We start from the raw sequence: 22,499 nt of genomic DNA on the forward strand, positions 1-22,499 counted from the left end.
TAGAAAGTTATTACATCACTAAATGTGTACTCTCATCTCCCCTTTCCTGGAACAACAGTGTAATTATTCTATCACTGGTTTGTAATGTTATTTATCAGTTTATGAAGAAACATTATCCTATTTGCTATTGGCTTGTGAAATATTACTATTATAAAGTGTAATTCCCACAGTGAACCTGTATTACATAAATATCTAGAAAAGCCAATCTCAGTCTCTGAACATACTTTCCCCCAAATGAAACACCCCCACGCCCTCCTCCACGCGTGTTTGATTTTGGGGGGATAGGGGACAGGCGCATCAGTGAATCTTTAGCCTGAGCACAGTGACAAGTCTTAGCTGACAACTGGGGTGAAGGAAGGGAACACCTGACATGTCCTCTGGCAAAGGCCTGCCCACTCGTTCTTCCACACTCAGCTCGAAGGAGGGATCTGATTCGTCTCTGTAACCCCCGGGGCGGCAGGCAGTAAGCGCTCAGTAAATGCTCGCGAAATGACGGGAAACCTTCGAACTCGGGACCGGAGGTCTCCAGGCAGGGATCCCCTCGGAACCGACGCCACCTCTCCCCGGACAGGACCCCAGCGGCCGGGATGCGGTAGGTAATTTGACCGTGGGACCCAGGGCACGGCCCCACGCCCTCCGGAAGCAGCCCGTGCCTTACCGAAGGGCCACCGGGCGGCCAGCCAGATCCCCCACATCACGAAACAACAGCCCAGCGCCTCTCCCGGCGTCACCGTGAGGGTCGTGCCGCCGGCGATTGGCCAGACGCGGCATAGCGCCACCTCGGCCTATCCCGCGTGCGCGTCCTCATTGGACGGCGGCGAAGGTGGGCGGGGCCTTCGCAGAAGGCGCGCAGGCGGGACGGGCTCGCTCCCAGGAACCCCGCCCCCGGTCCCTCGCCTGGATCGAGCTCTCGGGCTGCTGGGGCGCGCCGATCCCCACGACAGACGCAGAGCGCGCTGTGGTTACTCTGGTGACTGCGTGAGCGCCGCGCGAGGGATGCTGGTGAGGACGCCGTAGGGAGCCGCCGCCGCCCCTGGAGACCTCCATTCACCCGCGGGGCAGCCAGGTCGCGGACTGGGAGGTTGTGGGCAGGTGAGTCGAGAGCCGCCGCCCAGGAGCGAGTCTCGAGGTACAGGCTGCGCTTCTCTGCCGGGGAGCCCCAGCCTTGAGTCCAGGTCCATCTGTGGGTGGGGAGGCGGCCAGCCCGGCCGGTTCGCCCGTGGGCGTGGGCGGCGCGGCCACCTGGTTGGGGCGCGGACTCCGGCTCCGCGCTGGCTCGGCCCTCGCGGCGGAAAAGGCGGGGGGCCCCATTTTTCGCGGCGCCGATATTTCTTTGATTTTTTTTTTCTCTCCATCTTTTTCTGAAAGGGCACCTGCTGCTGTTGAGAAAGAACAGATTACAGCACGATAAGCCAGCATCAGATATAAACCATCACCTGCAACTACCTCCACGAGAACCTATCTTAGAAAAGAAAAAAGAAACTAAATGGATTGCCCGAAAGAGGGGGGAGACTAACTTGGGACCTGTTGGAGCTGGGGATTTTGAAGTACTGCTTTCTAAGCCCCAATCGCCCCCCTTCAGATACTTTTATACCAACTTTATGATTTTCTAAGTTAGTCTGATTTGAACTGTAATCCTGTGACGGTGTTAACTGGAGTTGGGCCGGTTCCTGGTGCTCATTTGGGAACACATTTTGGGGAGACTCTCTGATCATCAAAACCCTGCACGGATAAAAAGAAGATCTCAGAGTGGACCGGTGCCTCCAAAGGAGCCTTGGAACCATGTGGGCTTTTCTTGGCCTTGCCACTTTCACGTATTTCTATAAGAAATGCGGGGACTTCGTCACTTTTGCCAACAAGGAACTCCTGCTGTGCGTGCTGGTGTTCCTGTCGCTGGGCCTGGTGCTGTCCTACCGCTGTCGCTCCCGGAGCGGGGCCCTCCCGAGGCGCCAGCAGAGCGGGGCCCAGCTCGCGGTCTTCTCGGAGATCCTGTCCGCCTTGCCTTTCATCGGCTTCTTCTGGGCTAAATCCCCTCCAGGGACAGAAAAGAAAGAGCAAGTGGAGTGTAGGAAGGTAGGTTGAATTCCAAGTGGTCAGGTGCATTCGTGTCTTATTTTAAAATTAGGATTGGGGTTCATTCAAATGTCAATTTCCTCCTGTAAAGGGCAAAAGGCAGCAGCTTAGGTTCTCCAGGTATGAATCCTCATTTAATTTTTTTTTAAAGGTTTTGACTGTTCCTTGGCATGATTTGAAAACATTTGTTTCATTTAGTATCGGTTGAGCCAAGGCTCAGTGAAATGGATTTGATTATGAAGGGTGAAATGAAATGTTAGAATTTCATTTTGAAGGAGGACAGACTCACTCTCTGTAATGGAAAAGAAAATGTTTTATTTAAATCCTTGGGTAAGGATGGTATTTGTACCTGGAAAGAAGAAAACCTGCTGCAGGTGAGCCCTCCCTCACTGTCCAGAAATGACAGCTGGCTGGGATAGTGGCAGAGTAAAACTGCTCAGCATTCTCTCGTCCTGGGCAGAATGCCCTCCCATTTTCCCATCAGTGGAGCCCTGAGGAAGTCAGTGTAGTGATGTCCTGAGAAGGTGAATGGGTAATTTTCACAGTGCAATCATGTTTCCAGATCTAATAGCTGGGACTTCAAATGCGGGTGAAGTTATTTATGATCTTGTAAAAGCAGCAGAGGACAGTTGTTGAAGCCAGAACATTTAGGGCCTGTGGGCCATGGGTGTTTGGACTTTTCCCCAAGAGTACTGGAGGATTGTAAGCATGGAAGTAACGGTATTTGGTTTTTATTTTTTAAAAAGAACATTCCTATTGCTGTGTGGAGAATAGATGGTAGGGAGACCAGAATGGAAGCCAGGATATCAGGTAAGAGACGACAGCAGTAGACCAAGTGGGGGTTGATGGTGACTTGGAGTTAGGGTGAATGTGTGGCCTACAGAGTCAGGGTTCTGGATCTGCATTATTTTACTACATCCACTACAGATTAGCAAGGCTTACTGAAGAGAGGGAGTTGGTTTAGAAGTTTTGTTCCCCCACTTTTGGTTGTGAGAACCTTTGGCAAAGGGCTTAGTTTCTGTAAGAATCAGTTATCACTTCTGTTAGATGGGGACGCCAGCAGCCTTACTGGTAGTTAGGGAATTAAATGATTTATTGCTTGATCCATAACTGTCTAAAAAATAGTAGCTATTGAAGTTAGTCTAACGGTAGTATACATCTGTTAAGGAGCCTTTTGAGTAGTGCTAAGTTCAGTGGTATGGTGGGTGTGGGCTGGAGGAATAGGAAAGGAGGGAGGGGGAACTGATTCTCAGGTTGATGTCTTGGATATTGTTGTCTGAGATACCCTCAGAGTCACTGAGCACTTGTCCAGGTGGCTGGAATGACACCCTATCCTGCTGTGTTTACAAATCTTGGAGTAGGAGCATTGGGTTAGCAGTAGTCTGTATTGGTTCCACTTTGTGAATGTCTCAGGCTTTCTGCTTTTATTGAGTACCAAGTTCCCATTAGTGCTTCCTCTCCTGACCAGGTTCTGACATCATCTAGGGTTCCCAGTTCCAGGACTGTGTGTGTGTGTTTAACAGGGAAAAACTTCAGAAGAAAAAAACTAATAAAAAATGGCTAATGTGACAAAAGGAGCTTGCTCTCAGAACAAGAATTTAAATATAGTCATTCTGGCCATTGAGAAATACTTGCTGATAGGAAGACTAGACTATTGTCTTCTCTTGGTAAAGGACAAAAAGGTCATTTCTCCAAGAGAAATGATTTAAAAACAATGGAATGGACAAGGCTCCAGTCCATTATAGAAATATAGGAAGACTGGATGAATATTAGAATTACAGAGAATTAAAGTTCTAAAGGATTTTAGGGTTTATATCCTTCCTTTCTGCTTGAGGTCTCTTTTATTAAAACCACTTCAAAAAGACAGTTAGTCGTATCTTAATCTTTAAGGTCAGAAAACTAAAGGAAGATGGTTCCTTGCAATCCTGTATCTGAAATGTATTCATATTTGTGAGTCCACATACCAAAAAAAAAAATTACTGATTACAACATTGAATTGTTCATTAAAAACCCAACACAGTCACTGTTATTCTCAGTAAGCATAAATCTCAAGACAGGACTTTTTTATCTTTTTATGTTCCAAGTTCAAGTTTTTACTGTCAGCCCAATTAGTGACAGGTTTAACATTTGTCCTTACTTATAAATTGAAGGACCAACTTGACATCACTGACCAGGCTCTCTTAGAGAATCAGAATGGGGAGAAAAGAAGGGATGAATTAAACATGTTTTTATATGTTAAAGACTAAAATTGTGAACAGGTCAAGTTCCAGGGGACAATGAGTTATTTTGTTCATTTTGTGGAGTTAAATAATTCTTAATTGGTAGATGGTAGGCAGGATTTGACAGTTTGTTACATAAAAGTGATTTTAGATTAAGGTAGATTTTTCAGATGACAGTCCAGAAAGAGAAACAAAGATGAATAGTGGAAATATGTAAAAGGTGCTGAATTAGTTTACAACATGAAGTCAAAATAGAAGTTGTATGTGATTTGCATTTGGTAGATGCTCAGCATGTGTTTGAAGAATTGAGTAATTAATGATAGAATTTTCCCTATAATAAGTCTTCGAAGCCCCTTATAAACATTTTTTTTTTTTGAATTTCTAAATATATCTGTATCACAGCATTTTCTAAATACAACACTGAATGTTATTGGGATATTATACATTTTTATTTCTCCAACATTTTGATGTTGGTTTTATTATATATAAACAGGATTTAAAAACGTAATGGTCCTTTGGTTTGGTAATGTCTAGGGTGTCGCTTTTGCCCAAGATGCAAAAGTCCAGTGTGTCTATATAGTAGCAGTATGACTTAAGGATAACAAATGTGGATACATAATTTATTTTTTTTTTTAAAAACAGTGCAAAAAACGAACCAGTGTTTCAGAAACCACCTTAGTAGGAGGAGCTGCCGCTACATCGGTGTCTTCTCAGAATGATCCAGAGGTTATCATCGTGGGGTCTGGCGTCCTCGGCTCTGCTTTGGCAGCAGTGCTCTCCAGAGATGGAAGAACTGTGACAGTGATTGAGAGAGATTTACAAGAGCCCGACAGGATCGTTGGAGAATACCTGCAGCCAGGTGGTTATCATGTCCTTAAGGACCTTGGTCTTGAAGGTAAGTTCATACTGGTTTTTAGGAGTTACGTGGTACAAACAAGCACTGTTCATTTTAGACTACCCTATCCCTGGTAAAGAGGTATTCCGTTTTATGTTCGTTTATAAAAGTTACTTTACTCACTTTTTTTTTGGTCCTCACCCAAGGACATTTTTGCATTCATGCTGAGATAGAGCGGGAGGGAGAGAGGGAGGAAGAGAGAAACATTGATGTGAGAGAGACACATTTACTGGCTGCCACCCACACGACTCCAACGGGGGCTGGGGACGAACTGCAATGGAGGTACGTGCCCTTAAGGGAACCGAACCCGGGACGCTCTGGTCTGCAGGCCAATGCTCTAACTGCGAGCCAACCATCCAGGGTGTCTTTACTCACTTTAAGTGTAATAAAAAAGCATATCAGACCCTGGCCAGTTTTCTCAGTGGTTAGAGCATCAGCCTTTGGACTAAAGAGTCATGGGTTTGATTCCAGTCAAGGAGACACGTACCTTGGTTGTGGCTTGGTCCTCGGCCCCAGCTGGGGTCTTGTGGAAGGCAACCAGTCGATGTGTCTTTCTCATGTCGATGTTTCTCTCTCTCTCTCCCCCTCCCCCTCCCCCTGTCCCCTTCTCCCCCTCTCCCCCCACATCAGAAAACTAATTTATTGTGATCTTGGCATAAATGTGTGATCAAAATTTTTCTTTCATCAGAAATAAAATTATTTTAATGTACTTTATCTTTAATATACTGTATTTTAATGTATTTAAACATGTGAGAATATTAATATACCTGTTAAAGTCCACTTTTTCACTTAACATAAGCATATTTTTACAACTGTTAACCATTCTTTTTTATAATTGTAAGCTTATGCATAGCATTTTCTCAGTTGATACTCTATATAATGTACCTTATCTTTCTAACTTACATTAATATTTAGGTTATTTTTAGATTTTTTTTTATTAGAGATAACACTGTAATGAACCTATTCTTATGTGTAACTTTAAAAATTATTATAAATAAAAAATTATTAAAAAATTCATCTTAGATGAATTTTCAAGACTAAGATTATATCGGTAGATGATAACTTCATGATTCTTAATAATTATTGCTTTAATTACTTTCTAAGATGTTATTCGTTTGTTGCATAACCAATAATATATAAATTTACTAATTTTATCTAATCTCATCAAGTTTTGATAGATTTGGTGTCTTATTGTTTTAATTTAATTTATTTTTTGAAAATCAAGTTTTGAACATTTTTTCTGATTTGTTCAATGTTTCCATATTGTTTAATGTGAATCACCTGTATACTTTCTGCCAATTATTATTGAAGTCTTAATATTTTTCCTATGGATTTTAATGTGTAAATTTTATATATAAATATTAATTTTTTGTGATACTGTAAATTTGCTGAGATTATAATCTTCCAGAAACATTAAAATTTCTGAAATAGTTATATTACTGTTCATTTCTCTAAATGGTATCATACCTTATTGAAGACGGAGACTTTCCATGCCTCCATGTCCTCTTCGCCTGGTATAATTCTGGGCATATTAACAAATTGATTTTTTTTAAATGGAATTGTTTTGCAGATACAGTGGAAGGTATTGATGCCCAAGTTATAAATGGCTATATCATTCATGACAGCGAAAGCAAATCAAACGTTCAGGTTCCTTACCCTCTGTCAGAAGACAATCAGGTGCGGAGCGGACGAGCTTTCCATCATGGAAGGTTCATCATGAGTCTCCGGAAAGCAGCTATGATGGAGCCCAAGTAAGACTATGGCTTTACACATCTAATGTTAAAGAATTATCACATTTAAATTTGGCCTTTGTGCAAGTACTGTTTTAGGTGTTGAGGTATGGGCTAGAGCAGAGGTCTGTGCTTAAAGAAACCATAGTTAGAAGAGTGTTAAAACTTTCCGGTGCCTTCATTCAGAATATCATATAGAGAGTTCTTTTTGGGATGACATGGAACTATTTAGAAGTATCCTTTGGCTAAATAAATTGTGTGATTTTAAAAAGATAATATTTCTTTATTGATTTTAGAGAGAGAGGAAGGTAGAGTGAGAGAGAGAGAAATATCACTGAGAGAGAACATCGATTGGCCGCCTCCTGCACGACCCCCACTGGGGATCAGGCCCACAACCTGGGCATGTACCCTGACCGGGAATCAAACCAGTGACTTCTTGCTGCATGGGTCAACACTCAACCATTGAGCCACACCAGCCGGGAAAATTGTGTGATTTTTATGTGGTTGAAATTTAGAGGATATAGTTGTTATTAAGACGTAAGACCATGTGTGTCCATTTGGGAGTTAGGGTTTATGGCTGTGATTAATAGTCAGGACAGAGGCCTTCAGGGAACAACCCCTGTTCCATTCCATGAAGGGACCTAGTGTGACAGGACTGGCTTCTTCTCTTATTTATTAACCTGTATTTGCCTCTAGCCTTTAAACACTATAATTGAGGAACTTTTAAATATGAGAACCCTCATGTCATTGGCATAGGCTTAAGTGTTGAAGAAGTGAACTTATCCTTCTGAAAGAATTGGATATCTATGGAAGTAGAATATGTTTATTGTAGAAAAGTACCCCAAAATATAAAGAAGATTTATTTTTTATTTTTTTAATTAATTTATTTTTGTTACAGATGTTTCTCCTTTTTACCCCCACTGATACCTCCCTCCCCCTCCCTCCCTGCCCTGTCCCAGCTTTGTTGTCCATGTCCATTGTTCATGCATACATGCATATAAGTTCTGTGGTTTATCTCCCCCTAACCCCCTCTTCTGGGGATTGTCAGTCTGTACCCCACTTCCACGTCTCTGGGACTACCCCATTCCTCAGACTGTTATGTTCATTATATTCCACAAATAAGTGAGATCATGTGATACTTGCCTTTCTTTATGTGGCTTGTTTCACTTAGGATAATACTTTCCAGGTCCCTCCATGTTGTCTCAAAGGATAAGAGATCTTTCTTACTGCTGCATAGTACTCCATTGTGTTTATGTACCACAGCTTTTTTATCCATTCGTCTACTGATGGACATTTGGGCTGTTTCCAGACCTTAGCTATTGTAAATAGTGCTGCTATGAACATGGGGGTACATATATTCTTTCTGATTGGTGTTTTAGGCTTTTTAGGGTATATTCCTAGAAGTGGGATCACTGGGTCAACTGGCAGTTCAATTTTTAATTTTTTGAAGTAGCACCATATTGTTTTCCATAGTGGCTGCACCAGTCTGCATTCCCACCAGCGATGTACTAGAGTCCCCTTTTGTCCACACCCTTGTCAGCACTTGTTGTTTGATGTTTTGTTGATGGCGGCCATTCTGACAGGTGTGAGGTGATACTTCATTGTCATTTTAATTTGCATCTCTATAAATATTTTAAAAAGCATCCACGATGCACATCTGACTAGAATTAACCACTCTGAATAATTTGCTGGAAAAACTTCAATTCTGTTTTCCCATTTATGTATGAATTGGTTGGGAGTATGTTAAGTTTTCCTGTGTTTTATTTTATTTTTAATGAATTGAGATAAAAATCTGATGTTACTTTTTAAAAAATTTTTTTTTTCCTTTACTGATTTTTTTTTTTTTTTTTTTTTTTTTATCCTCACCCGAGGACATTTTTCCATTTTTTGTTCAGGTAGAGTGGGAGGGAGAGAGAGGAACAGAGAGAGAGAGAGAAACATCGATGCAAAAGGAACACATCGAGTGGCTGCCACCCGCACAACCGACCAGGGCCGGGGACAAACTGCAACCGAGGTATGTGCCCTTAGCGGGAACCGAACCCGGGTCTCTCAGGACCGCAGGCCGACGCTCTAACCGCTGAGCCAAACCGGCCAGGGCTCCTTTACTGATTTTTATAGAGAGAGGAAGGGAGAGGAGGGAGAGATAGAAACACTGATGAAAGAACATCGATTGGCTGCCTCCTGCATGCCCCACACTGGGGATCAGGCCCACAACCTGGGTCTGTGCCCTGACTGGGAATAGAACAGGCAACCTCCTGGTGCACGGGTTGACACTCAACCACTGAGCCACACCGGCTGGGCTGATGTTGCTTTTTAAAATACTTTTTAAAGCATTACATTAGTAATATAAAGTCAATTTTTAAAAATTAGAAAATAAAAATCACACATAATTCTAAAAATCATTAATGATGTGTTTGCCTTTTTTGTCATTCCAGAATTTTTTTTACGTACATGCATGTCCAGTTTGTGTGGGTAAATGAGATGAGTGATGAGGAATTTATGATTCCTTGTGTAAATTGCTCAAGTGTGCTACTATAGAATTTATTTCTGTTTATATTTTAGTACAAAGTTTATTGAGGGCGTTGTGCTACAGTTATTAGAAGAAGATGATGCTGTGGTTGGAGTTCAGTACAGGGATAAAGAAACTGGAGATATCAAGGTGAGATATATCAAATGGTAGCTTCTCCTACTCCTTTAAAAAAGTAGGCTCACCAAATTACTATTCAGGAAATGGATTGAGTTCTTTCTAAGCCCTGGGCAACAGGATGGATTTCAGATTGTAAGACATTGTCTTTAGTGTATCTCAAAATGCTACACAAATAACTCTGTAAACAAACACCGCTATATTAATAGTATTAAAAACTGAATAAGAAATATACGAGTGGAGAAGCAGAGGGGAACTGGAAGGGAAAAAAGGGAAGGATTCAACATAAAAGAAATGATTAAGATAAACCGCTGTTTAAATAAGAAAGACAAAAATAAGAGAATCTCAGGAAATAGTAGAAGAAAATACTATCTGCTGATGTTGGCCTAGTAAAAGAAAAGAGTCAAAGACTAATCTGTGGATTCTTCTGTGCTGCTCTCTAGGCTCACCACCTCCTAGAAAGTGTACTCTAATGGCAGTGATTGCCAGGTAATATAAATATAGAAATATGTACATACATCCACGTGGACAAAAATTCTTCTAAGTCCTAGCCACTAATTGAAGTACTTTATGAAGTTATGAAATTCTAGAATGAGAGAATTCAGCTAGTCCTTTGTAATGAGAGTCAGTCTTCTATGGGCTATGCTTCCTTTGTAGTTTTCCCAATTGTTTATCAAAGTACAGCTTAGTCCCAGATGGTTTGCATGTTTGCCTGAGGGAGCTTCGAAGGAAGGTGGTCCTCAGGGACTCAGACAAAGCATCTCTGAAGATTGGGCATGCATTAACTTAAACCCACATAACAGCTTCCTCAATAGCATTATCTTCAAATACCCTCTATAATGTTATCGGATAATACATTTAAATCTGTTCATGCACAGAATGGTCCTTTTACTGTGTATTTCTAACCACTTAGCTGAGTATTATTTATTTTGTTGTAGGAACTTCATGCTCCATTGACTGTTGTTGCAGATGGACTGTTTTCCAAGTTTAGGAAAAACCTGATCTCCAATAAAGTTTCTGTTTCGTCTCATTTTGTTGGCCTTCTCATGGAGGTACGATAGGAGTGCAATTGTAAAAGAATAAAAGCAATTTGAAATTTGAAAATTATTAAAATATTTTATTTTATTTTTTTCTAGAATGTACCACAATTTAAAGCAAATCATGCTGAACTTGTTTTAATTAATCCGAGTCCAGTTCTCATCTACCAGATTTCACCTAATGAAACTCGAGTACTTGTTGACGTCCAAGGAGAATTGCCAAGGAATTTAAGAGAATACATGGCTGAAAAAATTTACCCACAATTACCTGGTAAGAAATAGGACTTCACTCCCATTATAATCTAAGTTTGAAAGCAAATCTCACAAAAGGCTCTTCATCTCCAGTTATCACTAAAGCTGTGTTTAAAATAGGCCAGAGATAAAATTGGCAGGTGAATAATGCATCTATCCAATCAGATACACTGGAGCTGAACTATTTATTTAAGCTAGCACCTCAGAAAATCTCCAAATTAAAAAAAAAAAAAAGAATAGTGACCTGGCCAGTTTGGCTCAGTTGTTGGAGCGTCAGCCCGCAGACTAATGAGTCGCAGGTTCGATTTTGGTCAAGGGTATGTACCTCAGTTGCAGTTGGTCCCTGGCCAGGGTCATGCGGTTGATAGCCAGTCAATGTGTCTCTCTCTCATTGATGTTTCTCCCTCCCTCCTTCCCACTCTATCTGAAGATAAATATGAAAATATCTTCAGGTGAGGATTAAAAAAAAATAGTTTCAATATATTTTTTTCATATCAGTAATTAAAACGTAGTTTTCAGAATGATTATTAATATTGATAAAATTTTAATTTTTTTTTACAAAGTAGTCTGGCTAGCAATTTAAGGTCTGTGATTTCTTAAAATATCTCTATACTTAACTACTTTAAGCTTGGTTGTGTGATAATGATAGCTACATTTATTGAATGTGTGCTATATAGGAGGTGTTTTACAAGCATAATTTTATTTAACCTATACACCTGTCCTGTGATGTAGGTATTATCTTTATCATCCCTCTTGTATAGATGAGGGAACCACGACTGAGAGGTTACTTAGTCTCCAAGCATAAACTACTAGTAAGTGGCAGAGTAAGGGCTGAAACCAGGCCTGTGGCTCAGAGCTCAAGAGCCATAAGGAATCTTAGAGATCATTTTCATTTTGAGGTGAATACAGAAAGGTTTCATGAGATTTTAGGCATTGTAAAAACACAAAAATTATGTTCTGGGATTTTTAAATTTTTTGGATGAGAAGGTGTAAGAATATAGGTAAAATGGAAAGAAAGCCCTATTTGCCAATTACAATTGTAATAATAGGAAACTATCTTTGTATGAGTACATATTATTTTTATTTTTTTATTTTTTGCATTTATCTTCAGATAGGGCGAAGAGGGGGAGAGGGAGGAAAAGAGAGAGAGAAACATCAATGTGAGGGAGACACATCAACTGGCTGCCACTCACACAACCCCAACCGGGGCCAGGGACAAACTGCAACCGAGTGAGTACATATTATTTAAATACTGTTTTTTCCAAGTTATTATTATTATTTTTTAATCCTCATCTGAGGATATTTTTCCATTGATTTTTTTTTTTCCACAGATAGAATGGGAAGGAGGAGGGAGAGAGAGAGCCAGAGAGAGAGAGAGAAACATTGATGTGAGAGAGACATTAGTTGGTTGCCTCCTGCATGACCCGACCAGGGCCGGGCATCAAACTGCAACTGAGGTACATGCCCTTGACCGGAATCGAACCCACGACTCTGGTCTGCTTAGCCAAACTGGCCAGGGTTCATGTTATTTATTTATTTATTTAAAATTTTTTTCTTTATCGATTTTTAGAGAGGGGAAAGGAGAGGAAGAGAGAGATAGAAACATTGGCTACCTCCTGCATGCCCCCCACTGGGGATTGGGCCCACAACCTGGGCATGTGCCCTGACCAGGAATAGAACCGACGACCTCTTGGTGCACGGGTTGACGCTCAACCACTGAGCCACACTGGCCGGGCTCAAGTTATTTTTTTAAATTAAGTGAAAGCACTCTGTTTAATAACTAACAATATTAACAGAAATGAAGTGAATGAAGTAACTTAGATTGTTAATAATGACAATTTTGACATTTTACTACATTTTCACTTAGTTAAGCCATTTTGAAAGCTTTCCATGGGAAAATTAGTTATGCATATTTAGGAAAAAGAGTGTCAATTACCTGATATTTTTAGCATTTTTTTCTTTTCTTTTTAAATGTTTTTATTGATTTTTTAGAAAGAGAGGAAGGGAGATAGAAACATCTATGTGAGAGAGATACATCGATTGGCTGCCTCCTGCACACCCCCTATTGGGGCTCGAGCCCACAACCTGAGAATGTGCCCTGACCGGGAATTGAACTGGGACTGATCCACACCTTGAGCCACACCAATCAGGTGCATTTTTTTCTTTAACTGTAGATTGTTTTTTTCCATTCCAGAGGTTAATTGGACCATTCTACCCTGAGATCGTGGAGAGAAACGATTTGTAGGTTTATTCTTTTTTTTCATCCTCATCCAAGGACATTTTTCGATATTTTTTTCAGATAGAGTGGGAAGGAGAGAGAGAGAAACATCAACGTGAAAGGGACACATTGAGTGGTTGCCACCCACACGACCCAACCAGGGCCGGGGACAAACTGCAACTGAGGTATGTGCCCCTAGTGTGAACTGAACCCGGGTCTCTCCAGACTGCAGGCCGACGCTCTAACCACTGAGCAAAACTGTCCAGGGCTGTAGGTTTATATTAGTATTAGATTACTGAAATTCTCCTTATGGAAATAGAGGGTTTCGACATAGGCATTCTGCTTCCAGAGTACATGAGGAGCTGTATGAAAAGAAAGTTCGTTTTCTATGAGTAGAAGCACAAAGTATATTAGAGAGAATCTAATCCAACCGTCTCATTTTATAGATGATGAAGCTAAAATTCAGAAAGGTGAAGCTCTCTGTATATTATCCTTTTCCTGGTGTATATACCCTTCTACTATTTGTGATATGGTAGTATATTTCATCTGGTACTATCAGAATGTGGTGGTGACAATATATTATTAAATATGACAGCTGTCAGTTAACATTTGGAGGAGAGGTGGGTGGTTTTCTCCCTAACTCATGTCACCTGAATTTGCTTCACTTTTCATCAGATTTTTATTTATTTAGCTGTATGTCTTTTTACATTAATTTTTTCCTAGATTCCTTAGTCATTCCTTAGCATAAGTAACTAAATGATTAATAAAGTTTTAGTAATAAAATAATTTGCTCTTGATTTATCGCAAGGGATATATGTAACAGCCATAACGATGTATAGTAGGTATTTCTTTATACTTGATAAGAAAATGTGGTATGATATGAAATGTTATCAACTATTTATTTGGTGGGGTGGGATTTATTGCAGATCACTTGAAAGAACCATTCCTAGAAGCCACTCAGAATTCTCGTTTGAGGTCTATGCCAGCAAGTTTCCTTCCTCCTTCACCAGTAAACAAACGAGGTATTATTTTATTGGACTTATTTTATAAAGGGTAATCCAAATATTTAAATTCAGTATTCCAAATGACATATACATGGTTAAATGTATGCTGCTGGAAATAACGTGGTCCAGAGAATTGGTTACTATGAATTAATGCATTACTAATACCAAAACTAGCTTTATGATATCTGTAGTTACTGTTTCATAACAATTATCCATGATTCTGACAAGGACCAGGTAGAGTCAGGCAGCACAGTCAGGAGGTGCGCTTCCTGCTTAGCTGTGATTCAAGGGGCTAATTTTCAGATAAGATTTAATCAAGGTTTATTCTCCTAAATTAACTTTGGATGGTTTTGAGAATATCTGCCTGCTGGGTCTAATCCTCATGGGTCTTCCTTTCTTTCCTTAGAAGTGCACAAACATTTCTCGGTAGTGTGTTGGCATGAATATTGCTGTGAAGTGTTCAAGACCTCTTGAGTTCTTTCCTTTGTTAGAACACTTGCTTTTTATGCCTGGATACCTGAGATTCTTTTCATTTTTTTTTTTCCCCCATGAAACAGGCCTTATAAATGTTTTGACAGTGTTTAACATGAGATTCGCATGTGGGTTTCGGTAGGGCAGGGACCGTAGTCCTTTCTCTCACCATATTCCCAGAATCTGTCACATATTAGGTGCCCAATAGCTACTGATTGAATCAACTCTTCAATTTTTGCCCCAAGTTTAGTCATGATCTGTTCCCTTGTATTTTCACATTATTATTTACTAACTCACATCAGTAATATTTATAAATTAACATAGTCCTTTTTTTTTTTGGTCTCAAGTGATACTCCAGGATGATGTCATAAAATTCTCTCTCTATAGGTGTTCTTCTTTTGGGAGATGCATATAATATAAGGCATCCTCTTACTGGAGGAGGAATGACTGTTGCTTTTAAAGATATAAAACTATGGAGAAAATTGCTAAAGGGCATCCCTGACCTTTATGATGATGCAGCTGTTTTCCAGGTAAGATATTAAATTATTCTGATAAAAAATGTCTCAAAATAGATTTCTTTGTGAGGCCTAAGAGAAGTGGGGCCTTGATTGGGAGATCTACACTTAGGAACCTGATACTTAAGCGTTCTTGGGCAATCCTATGCAGACTTAAAGAATCTGACTTGCAACCTTTGGATCTTAAGAGAATTTCTCAATTTCTCTATTTGAGTATTAGGTAACACTGGATTGTACAGGCCACTTTGCTCATAGTGATTGTAAATTGAGCTTCAGAGTCATTCATTGCTTCATAACTCATTGCTCTGAAGTGTTGTTGTTTACTGACCAGGTATAATTTCTTGTGCATGGACCTCAAGATACATAATCAGTTTGAAGGGACTTTAAACATCAGTTGGTGCTGTTTTTCTTTTTCCTCTTTACCATATAATAAGTGATCTTTTTCTTTTTTAGGCCAAAAAATCATTCTATTGGTCAAGAAAAATGTCTCATTCCTTTGTTGTGAATATCCTTGCTCAGGCTCTTTATGAATTATTCTCTGGAACAGATGGTAAGTGCAGATATTTTAAAATAAATATTATTGAATTGCAAACTTTTAGCAGAGGAACAGAACTTAATTATAAAAGAACTTAGTGATTAGGCTGGAAACAGAAATGTTTCCTGAGTTTGCTCTCAGGTTGGTAGTCATTTTTAACTCCATCTTCAACATCATCATATCTTTGTTAGACATGGCTGCTGTCTTCCCCTACCAACCTTAAAAGCAATACCTCAATAATGTATTATTTTTAATTCCTTTTGTCCAAACCAGATCCTGCATATCCTCAGATGCATGATTGTGATGGAGGATCTTGGTGGCCATGAATTAAAAGTCAATATAATTGTTCATCTTTTTCTTCCCAAACACTAGTTTCTATTTCTTCTCAAAGTAGAATTTTATGAAATGAGTGTGAGCTTCAAGTCATGTTTAGATTTGTGTCCCCTGCTAAATGCACTAGTAGCAGAATGCATCCACCTTTTGCTCATTTGAAACTTTCCCATGCTTTTGTTTTGTTTCCATATTCATTGTAGAGAGGTGGTCAGTTTATATATATGAAGGAAAACATGACTCAGCAGAAGCAGTGTTAGAAGTGGAGGAAAAGGCAACAGTGCAGCTTCCCAGCCACAGCAGGGTACAAATCCGTTAATGAAACTAGACCTTTAGGTTTTCAAGAATAAATATAACAAATCCAATTACTTCAGATATTCACAAAAACACTGCTTCTATGACCTGGCTGAGGCCTTAGTGATGATCTGTGGTTTGGTGATCTGCTTACAAAGGATGATACAGTACACATGCTTTCTATAGCCTCTGTACCCATCAGTCTTGCTAGAAGAAAAACAACTCGTTGCTGGTGACTTGTCACACAGATCTGTCTTGCTAAATGGCTGGTTGTGCAAGTAAAAAGAAAAGAACTTAGTTTTGAGATTTTTGAAGTTCTTTCAAGCTTTTCGAAGCTGTTAAGTTTCTTACGTTACGAATTTGAATCTGTCAATAAAACAAAACAAAAAATTATGAAAGATTGGAGGAGTAAAGAGCATTGGAGTACAAGTTTACCTCCTGCATCCCATTTTATTGGTTGTAAAGAAAAATCTAGGCAGACCTGAAAAGAACACTAATTCTAAACTATTAAAATATGTTATACGTTGATAATACTACATTGTGAGGATTTAATGAGTTACTTTGGAAAGTGTAACAAACTATAGATATAAGGTATTATTTTTTATTATTCATAGCTTTTTTATTTTTCTTGATAATTTACTGCTCAAAGGCATGGGTTGGGCATCTCAGATAAGGTATTTGGTTTCCAGAATTGTGATTTTATTACAAAGAGTTTACAGAATATTTTACATCATTGACTGAATTTATAACACAATCAAGGAAAATTTAAACAACTCTAACTTTTGGGACCTACATTTTTGGTATAGTCATTATTTATTAACAGAAAAGTTTATCCATAAGTGTATCATTATCCATAATATTGATTGTGGAATGTAAAGGAAATCTTGGGTTGAAATTCCAGGACTAGATTTTTAAAAAATTATAAATTTGATATTTGTTACATCTTCATTTTTTCTGATGCATCATTAGCACCCTAACATAAATGTGGAAATAACTTGATTGAGACTAATTTTTAAATTTTATTTTAGATTCACTACATCAACTAAGAAAAGCCTGTTTTTTGTATTTCAAACTTGGTGGAGAATGCATTGCTGGTCCTGTTGGGCTGCTTTCTGTGTAAGTTATTTTGATGACACAAAGGAAACATTCCAGATTTTCTTAGGATTGTTCAATTTATTAACTGCTGCAGATTTTTCTTCCTTATATATTTTGTCATTGTATTATCCATCAGTATGCAAGTCAGAAGGTTGCCCAGAGAAATGAGAAAAGGCAACATTTCGTCCTGTGTTTTATTTCTGGGAAACAGTATTGATTAGTTGTTGATTGCCCTGGCCAGTGTGGCTCAGTAGTTAGAGTGTCAGCCCTCGTATCGAAGGGTTTTGGGTTTGATTTCAGTTCAAGGGCACATACCTGGTTTGCAAGTTTGATACCCAGCCGCGGTCAGGGCATGTGCGGGAGGCAACCAGCTCTTTGTTTCATTGATCCTTTGAATTGAGTTTTTGGTCTCCATGTCATTTATTTCTGCTCTGATCTTTACTATTTCCTTCCTTCTACTTGCTCTGGGGTTTTCTTTTTGTTTGCTTTCTAGTTCTTTAAGTTGTGAGGTTAGACAGTCAATTAGAAATTTTTCTTGTTTCTTGAGGTAAGCCTGTAGTGCTATAAACTTTCCTCTCAGAACTGCTTTTGCTGCATCCCATAGATTTTGTGTTGTGTGTTCATTTTCATTGGTTTCCAGGAAGTTTTTAATTTCTTCCTTGATCTCCATGGTAAACCATTCATTGTTCAATAACATGCTATTTAGCCTCCATGCTTTCAAATGTCTCTGCATGTTCTTGTTGCAGTTGATTTCTAGTTGCACGCCATTGTGATCTGAGAAGATGCTTGATATGATTTCAATCTTCTTGAACTTGTAGAGACTTAGTTTGTGTCCTAACATGTGGTCTATCTTTGAGAATGTCCCATGTGCACTTGAGAAGAATGTGAATTCTGCTGTTTTGGCGTGTAATTCTCTGTAGATATCTATTAAATCCATTTGGTTTAGTGTTTCATTTAGAGTCTCTGTTTCCTTGCTAATTTTTTGTCTAGAGGATCTATCCAGTGGTGTCAGCGGGGTATTGAAGTACCCTGCTATGATTGTATTGCTGTTGATTTCTTCTTTGAAGTCCTCTAGAAGGTTTTTAATATATGTTGGTGCTCCTATATTGGGTGCATATATGTTTACCAAGGTTATATCCTGTTGGATAGATCCTTTCAATATTATGTAGTAGCCTTGTCTCTAGTTATGGTCTTTATTTTTGAAATCTGCGTTATCAGATATGAGTATTGCTACCCCAGTTTTTTTTTCTTTTCCGTTTGCTTGAAAGATTTTTTTCCATCCCTTCACTTTCAACCTATGTGAGTCTTTTGTTGTGAGTGGGTCTCTTGTAAACAACATATATGTGAGTCATGCTTTCTTGTCCAGTCAACTATTCTTTGTCTTTTTATTGGAGCATTCAAACCATTCACATTTAAGGTGATAATTGATATTTACTTATTTATTGCCATTTTTGTTTATTGTGGTTATATTTTTCTTTCTATTTCTTCTAATTATAGCAGTCCTTTTAGCATATGTTGCAGTGTTGGTTTGGTGTTAATATATTTCCTTAATCTTTTTTTTTGTCTGGGAAGCTATTTGACCTTCTATTTTGAATGATAGCCTTGCTGGATAGAGTAGTCTTGGATTCAGATCCTTGTTTTTCATGACCTTGATTACTTCGTGCCATTCCCTTCTGGCCTGTAGTGTTTCTGTTGAGAAGTCAGCTGAGAGCCTTATGTGGTTTCCTTTGTAGGTCACCTGTTGCTTATCTCTTGCTGCCTTTAGGATTCTCTCTTTGTCTTTAATTTTTGGCATTTTAATTACTATGTGTCCTGTGTGGGCCTGTTTGGGTTCTTCTTAGTTGGGTCTCTGTATGCTTCTTGAACTTGAATGCCTTCTTCCTTCACCAAGTTAGGAAAGTTTTCTGTCACTATTTCTTTAAATATATTCTCTAACCCTTGCCCATTTTCTTCTTCTTCGGGGACTCCTATGATGCGAATATTATTGCGTTTCCAGTTGTCCCACAGTTCTCTTAAGCTATCTTCCTGTTTTTTAGTTTTTTCCTTTTGGTTTGCTGATTGGTTGATTTTTTTCTACCCTGTCTTCTAATTCACTGATCCGGTCCTCAGGTTCCTCTACTCTGCTGGTTAGTCCTTCCAATGTGTTCTTTATTTCTGCTATGTCATTCTTCATTTCCACTTGGTTGTTTTCAATGTTTCTGTATCTTTACTCATGGTGCTAATGTCCTTACTCCTGCTGTTGAGCTTCCTCAAGATCATGGCTCTGAACTCTACCTGTGATAATTTGCTTAACTGCATTTCATTTATCTCATCTTCAATAGAGTTCTCTTGTTCTTTCATTTGGGATTTGTTTCTTTGTTTCACCATTTTGGCTATCTCAGTGTGTTTTGGAGCCTGCCAAATTTTCCCTGTGGGTGTTGGTGTTCTGCTCTTTGTGGCTCCCTCTACTGGGTTTGGAAGGGCCTGGGCGGGCCCACGTTAAACAGCACTGTCAAATCTAACTTTCCTGGGCAGATCTGCAAGTCCAAGAAAGGTTCAGTTATCCTCTAGCTTTTTCCTGGAGGCTAGTAGTCTCAGTTACTCAGGGCCTTGGAATGTAGCCCTGGTGTTCTGCATAAGAGGATTTCCAGAGAGTGGGATAAATGCTGGTTGTTAATGAGCCTCAATTTGCATTTCTTTGCCTCACCTGGAAAGGCTGACTCTCCGTGGGAGGTGGGGCTGCTGCTTTTCCCCACAGCTTGGGGAAGGAGCATACTGGCCACCGTCCTTTGTGGCTGCAACTCCGCAAAAACTCTGATTGCCCTCCAAATCCCAGGTGTCCCCAAAGAGTTCCAGCCCAATCTGCCCTCCCTCTGCCGTAGCCCCCAGGTGAGTGGCTGTGGCTCTTTTAGCACTCCATCCCAGCTCTCTGCACTGTGGAGCGGGCTTGGTCTTTAATCCCTAAGGGTGCTGCTCACAGCTAAGACTACTGCTGTCCGTGGGCTCCCAGCTCGCCACCCTCTTGCGTCTCCGCAGATCCTACCAGTGTCCCTGGTTATATGGTCCTGTTCTGCTGCTTTTCTGTTGCTTTTTTCCGAGGATTTGTCTTTATTTTAGTTGTAATTCCTGTTTGGTCCTGGGAGATGTCTGTGTAGCTTCCATTCACTCCACATCCATTTTCACATCCTCCAAGCTTATCTTGTGTATAGTTGGGTCGCACAGGCCTCTCTGGTGACCCCATACCCTGCAGGTCCCACAGGTAACTGGGTCACACAGGCCTCTCTGGTGCTTCAGCACCCCGCAGGTCCCGTGGGCATCTGGATTGCACAGTCCCTGCTGGGTCACACAGGCCACTCTGGTGCCACCAACCCTGCAGGTCCTGCGCGTGGGCAGCTGGATTGCACTAGTCTCTCTCGGGCTCCGGCTTCCCATTGCTCTTGTGGGCTGCTGGACCGCACAGGCCTCTGTGGAGCCCCAGGTCCTGCTGCTGGTGGCCGGGGAGTGCTGCTGTACGTGGGGCTCAGCTCCTGCTCAGCTTTTGCTGTGGTTTTGAGGATGGGTCTCCGCTGCTGGTCTGTGATTCTGTTGCCTGGGGATGGATGTCTGCTCCCCAGCCTGTTGCTGGGGGTATATCAGGACTCTGATAGGGCTGCTACTGTGGGGGATGGTGCTGGGCTCCCAGCTGTCTGCGGCTTCTGCGACTGGCACCTTGGCAGCTCCACTACTGTGCACAGGTCTGTGTTGACATAGAGTGTCCACTGGTCCGATGGTGCCAGGTGCACTGGTGGGCTCAGGTTGCTGGGCCCTAGCCGCTCCCACTGCCTCCTCCCAGGGCAGACCCGGGATCTTCCAGAATGGTGGGACCTCCCCACGGCGCAGGGAGAAGCACCCTGAAGGGCTGCTCACTACCGTAGCCGGCTGCTCCGTTCACAGCACAGGGACCTTCTGCTCCCGGCTCTGCACTGCTCGGGTTTGGTCGTCCACCTTCACGTCCACTCACACCCTCACACACTCGCTCACTCTCTCACACACTCACCCTCCCTCTGGTCCTGCCCACCGCCATCTTCCCATTTTTTTTTTTTTTTTTAATCCCAAGTAGTTTCTTGTAAACATATTTTTAAAAATGTTGTCCCTGCCATCAAACTTAGTAGACAGACACAAGCTTATAAAGTCCTTTAAAATGTAGAATGTATTTAGCTTTATAGATAATACACATAATTGAAAATTTTTATAGTAAATTTGATTTCTTGGTCTTATGAATATTTGTTTTTTTCTATTACAGGCTGTCTCCCAACCCTCTCTGTTTAATCGGACACTTCTTTGCGGTTGCGGTCTATGCCACATATTTTTGCTTTAAATCGGAGCCTTGGATTACGAAACCCCGAGCCATTTTCAGTAGTGGTGCTGTATTGTACAAAGCGTGTTCTGTGATATTCCCTCTGATTTACTCAGAAATGAAGTACTTGATTCATTAAGCTTAGAAGGGGACCATTTGTGAATGAATATTTGGACTCACCAAAGCTGAGAGACTTCCGGACGAGGAGTCATGCAGCATAGCACTGTACTGCTTCCAAAGTGGAAACTCTTGGACCAAGATGGGGATTAATTTGTTTTTGAAGTTATTTGTATATAAACGTGTATATACTTTAATTTGCAGTTTAAAATGAAGGGTCAAATAAGATAGTTTAAAAGAAATGATTGTTACCATAAATTAGTGCTAAAACTAATACTGAGAAGTTTTTCTTTTAAATTCAGTATTTGGGAATGAGTTATCGTGGGACATATAAATAAAATGAAGAATGAACCCTCAGGTCTTTTTGTTTCTTGCTGTGAACTTCTTTCTGTAGCTTCAGGGTAATGGAAAAGGCCACCGCGGGGTGCAAAATGCAGAGGGAAACCTGTTCTGACGCTGACGCGGGGGAAGTTGCCTTAAATCTCTGACCTAGCTTCCCTCATGTATCCAGGCAGGCAGTTTGATAAGGTTCTTTTCTGAGTTCTTTGAAAAGAACAAACATTCAGACAGGACAGCAATCAGGGGCTTTGTAAGTCCCTCTGTGGAGTGTGAATAAGCCGGGCTACCAGTTTCAAGCAACAGTGAACCAACAGAAAGCACTGTAATACCTGGCATAATGCCATACAGTCAACTAGATTTTATCACGTTTACAGTACATTTGAAAGATTACAGACACTCAGAGGGTATCATGAGAC

At 40.5% G+C, this 22,499-nt stretch overlaps 1 protein-coding gene across 1 annotated transcript; it reads left to right on the forward strand.

Annotated features, from left to right (window-relative positions):
* The first annotated feature begins 931 nt into the window (after window positions 1-931).
* SQLE (squalene epoxidase) lies at window positions 932-22,095 on the forward strand. The gene is made up of 12 exons (XM_036263860.1): window positions 932-1,092; window positions 1,369-2,073; window positions 4,935-5,187; window positions 6,758-6,938; window positions 9,480-9,576; window positions 10,500-10,613; window positions 10,698-10,869; window positions 13,995-14,090; window positions 14,931-15,073; window positions 15,512-15,608; window positions 17,246-17,333; window positions 21,574-22,095. The coding sequence occupies exons 2-12, from the start codon at window positions 1,783-1,785 to the stop codon at window positions 21,764-21,766; spliced, it is 1,725 nt and encodes a 574-aa protein (XP_036119753.1). The 5' UTR covers window positions 932-1,092; window positions 1,369-1,782; the 3' UTR covers window positions 21,767-22,095.
* The last annotated feature ends 404 nt before the right edge of the window (window positions 22,096-22,499 follow it).

This window comes from Molossus molossus, unplaced genomic scaffold (assembly GCF_014108415.1).
Source record: "Molossus molossus isolate mMolMol1 unplaced genomic scaffold, mMolMol1.p scaffold_m16_p_16, whole genome shotgun sequence".
NCBI classification, from domain to species: domain Eukaryota; kingdom Metazoa; phylum Chordata; class Mammalia; order Chiroptera; family Molossidae; genus Molossus; species Molossus molossus.

Coding starts and splice junctions, on each gene's coding strand:
- SQLE (XM_036263860.1), top strand. CDS start 1,783: ATGTGGGCTTTTCTTGGCCTTGCCACTTTCACGTATTTCTATAAGAAA. Junction 9,577..10,499: donor AAGAAACTGGAGATATCAAG/GTGAGATATATC, acceptor ATTTTGTTGTAG/GAACTTCATGCTCCATTGAC. Junction 17,334..21,573: donor CCTGTTGGGCTGCTTTCTGT/GTAAGTTATTTT, acceptor TTTCTATTACAG/GCTGTCTCCCAACCCTCTCT.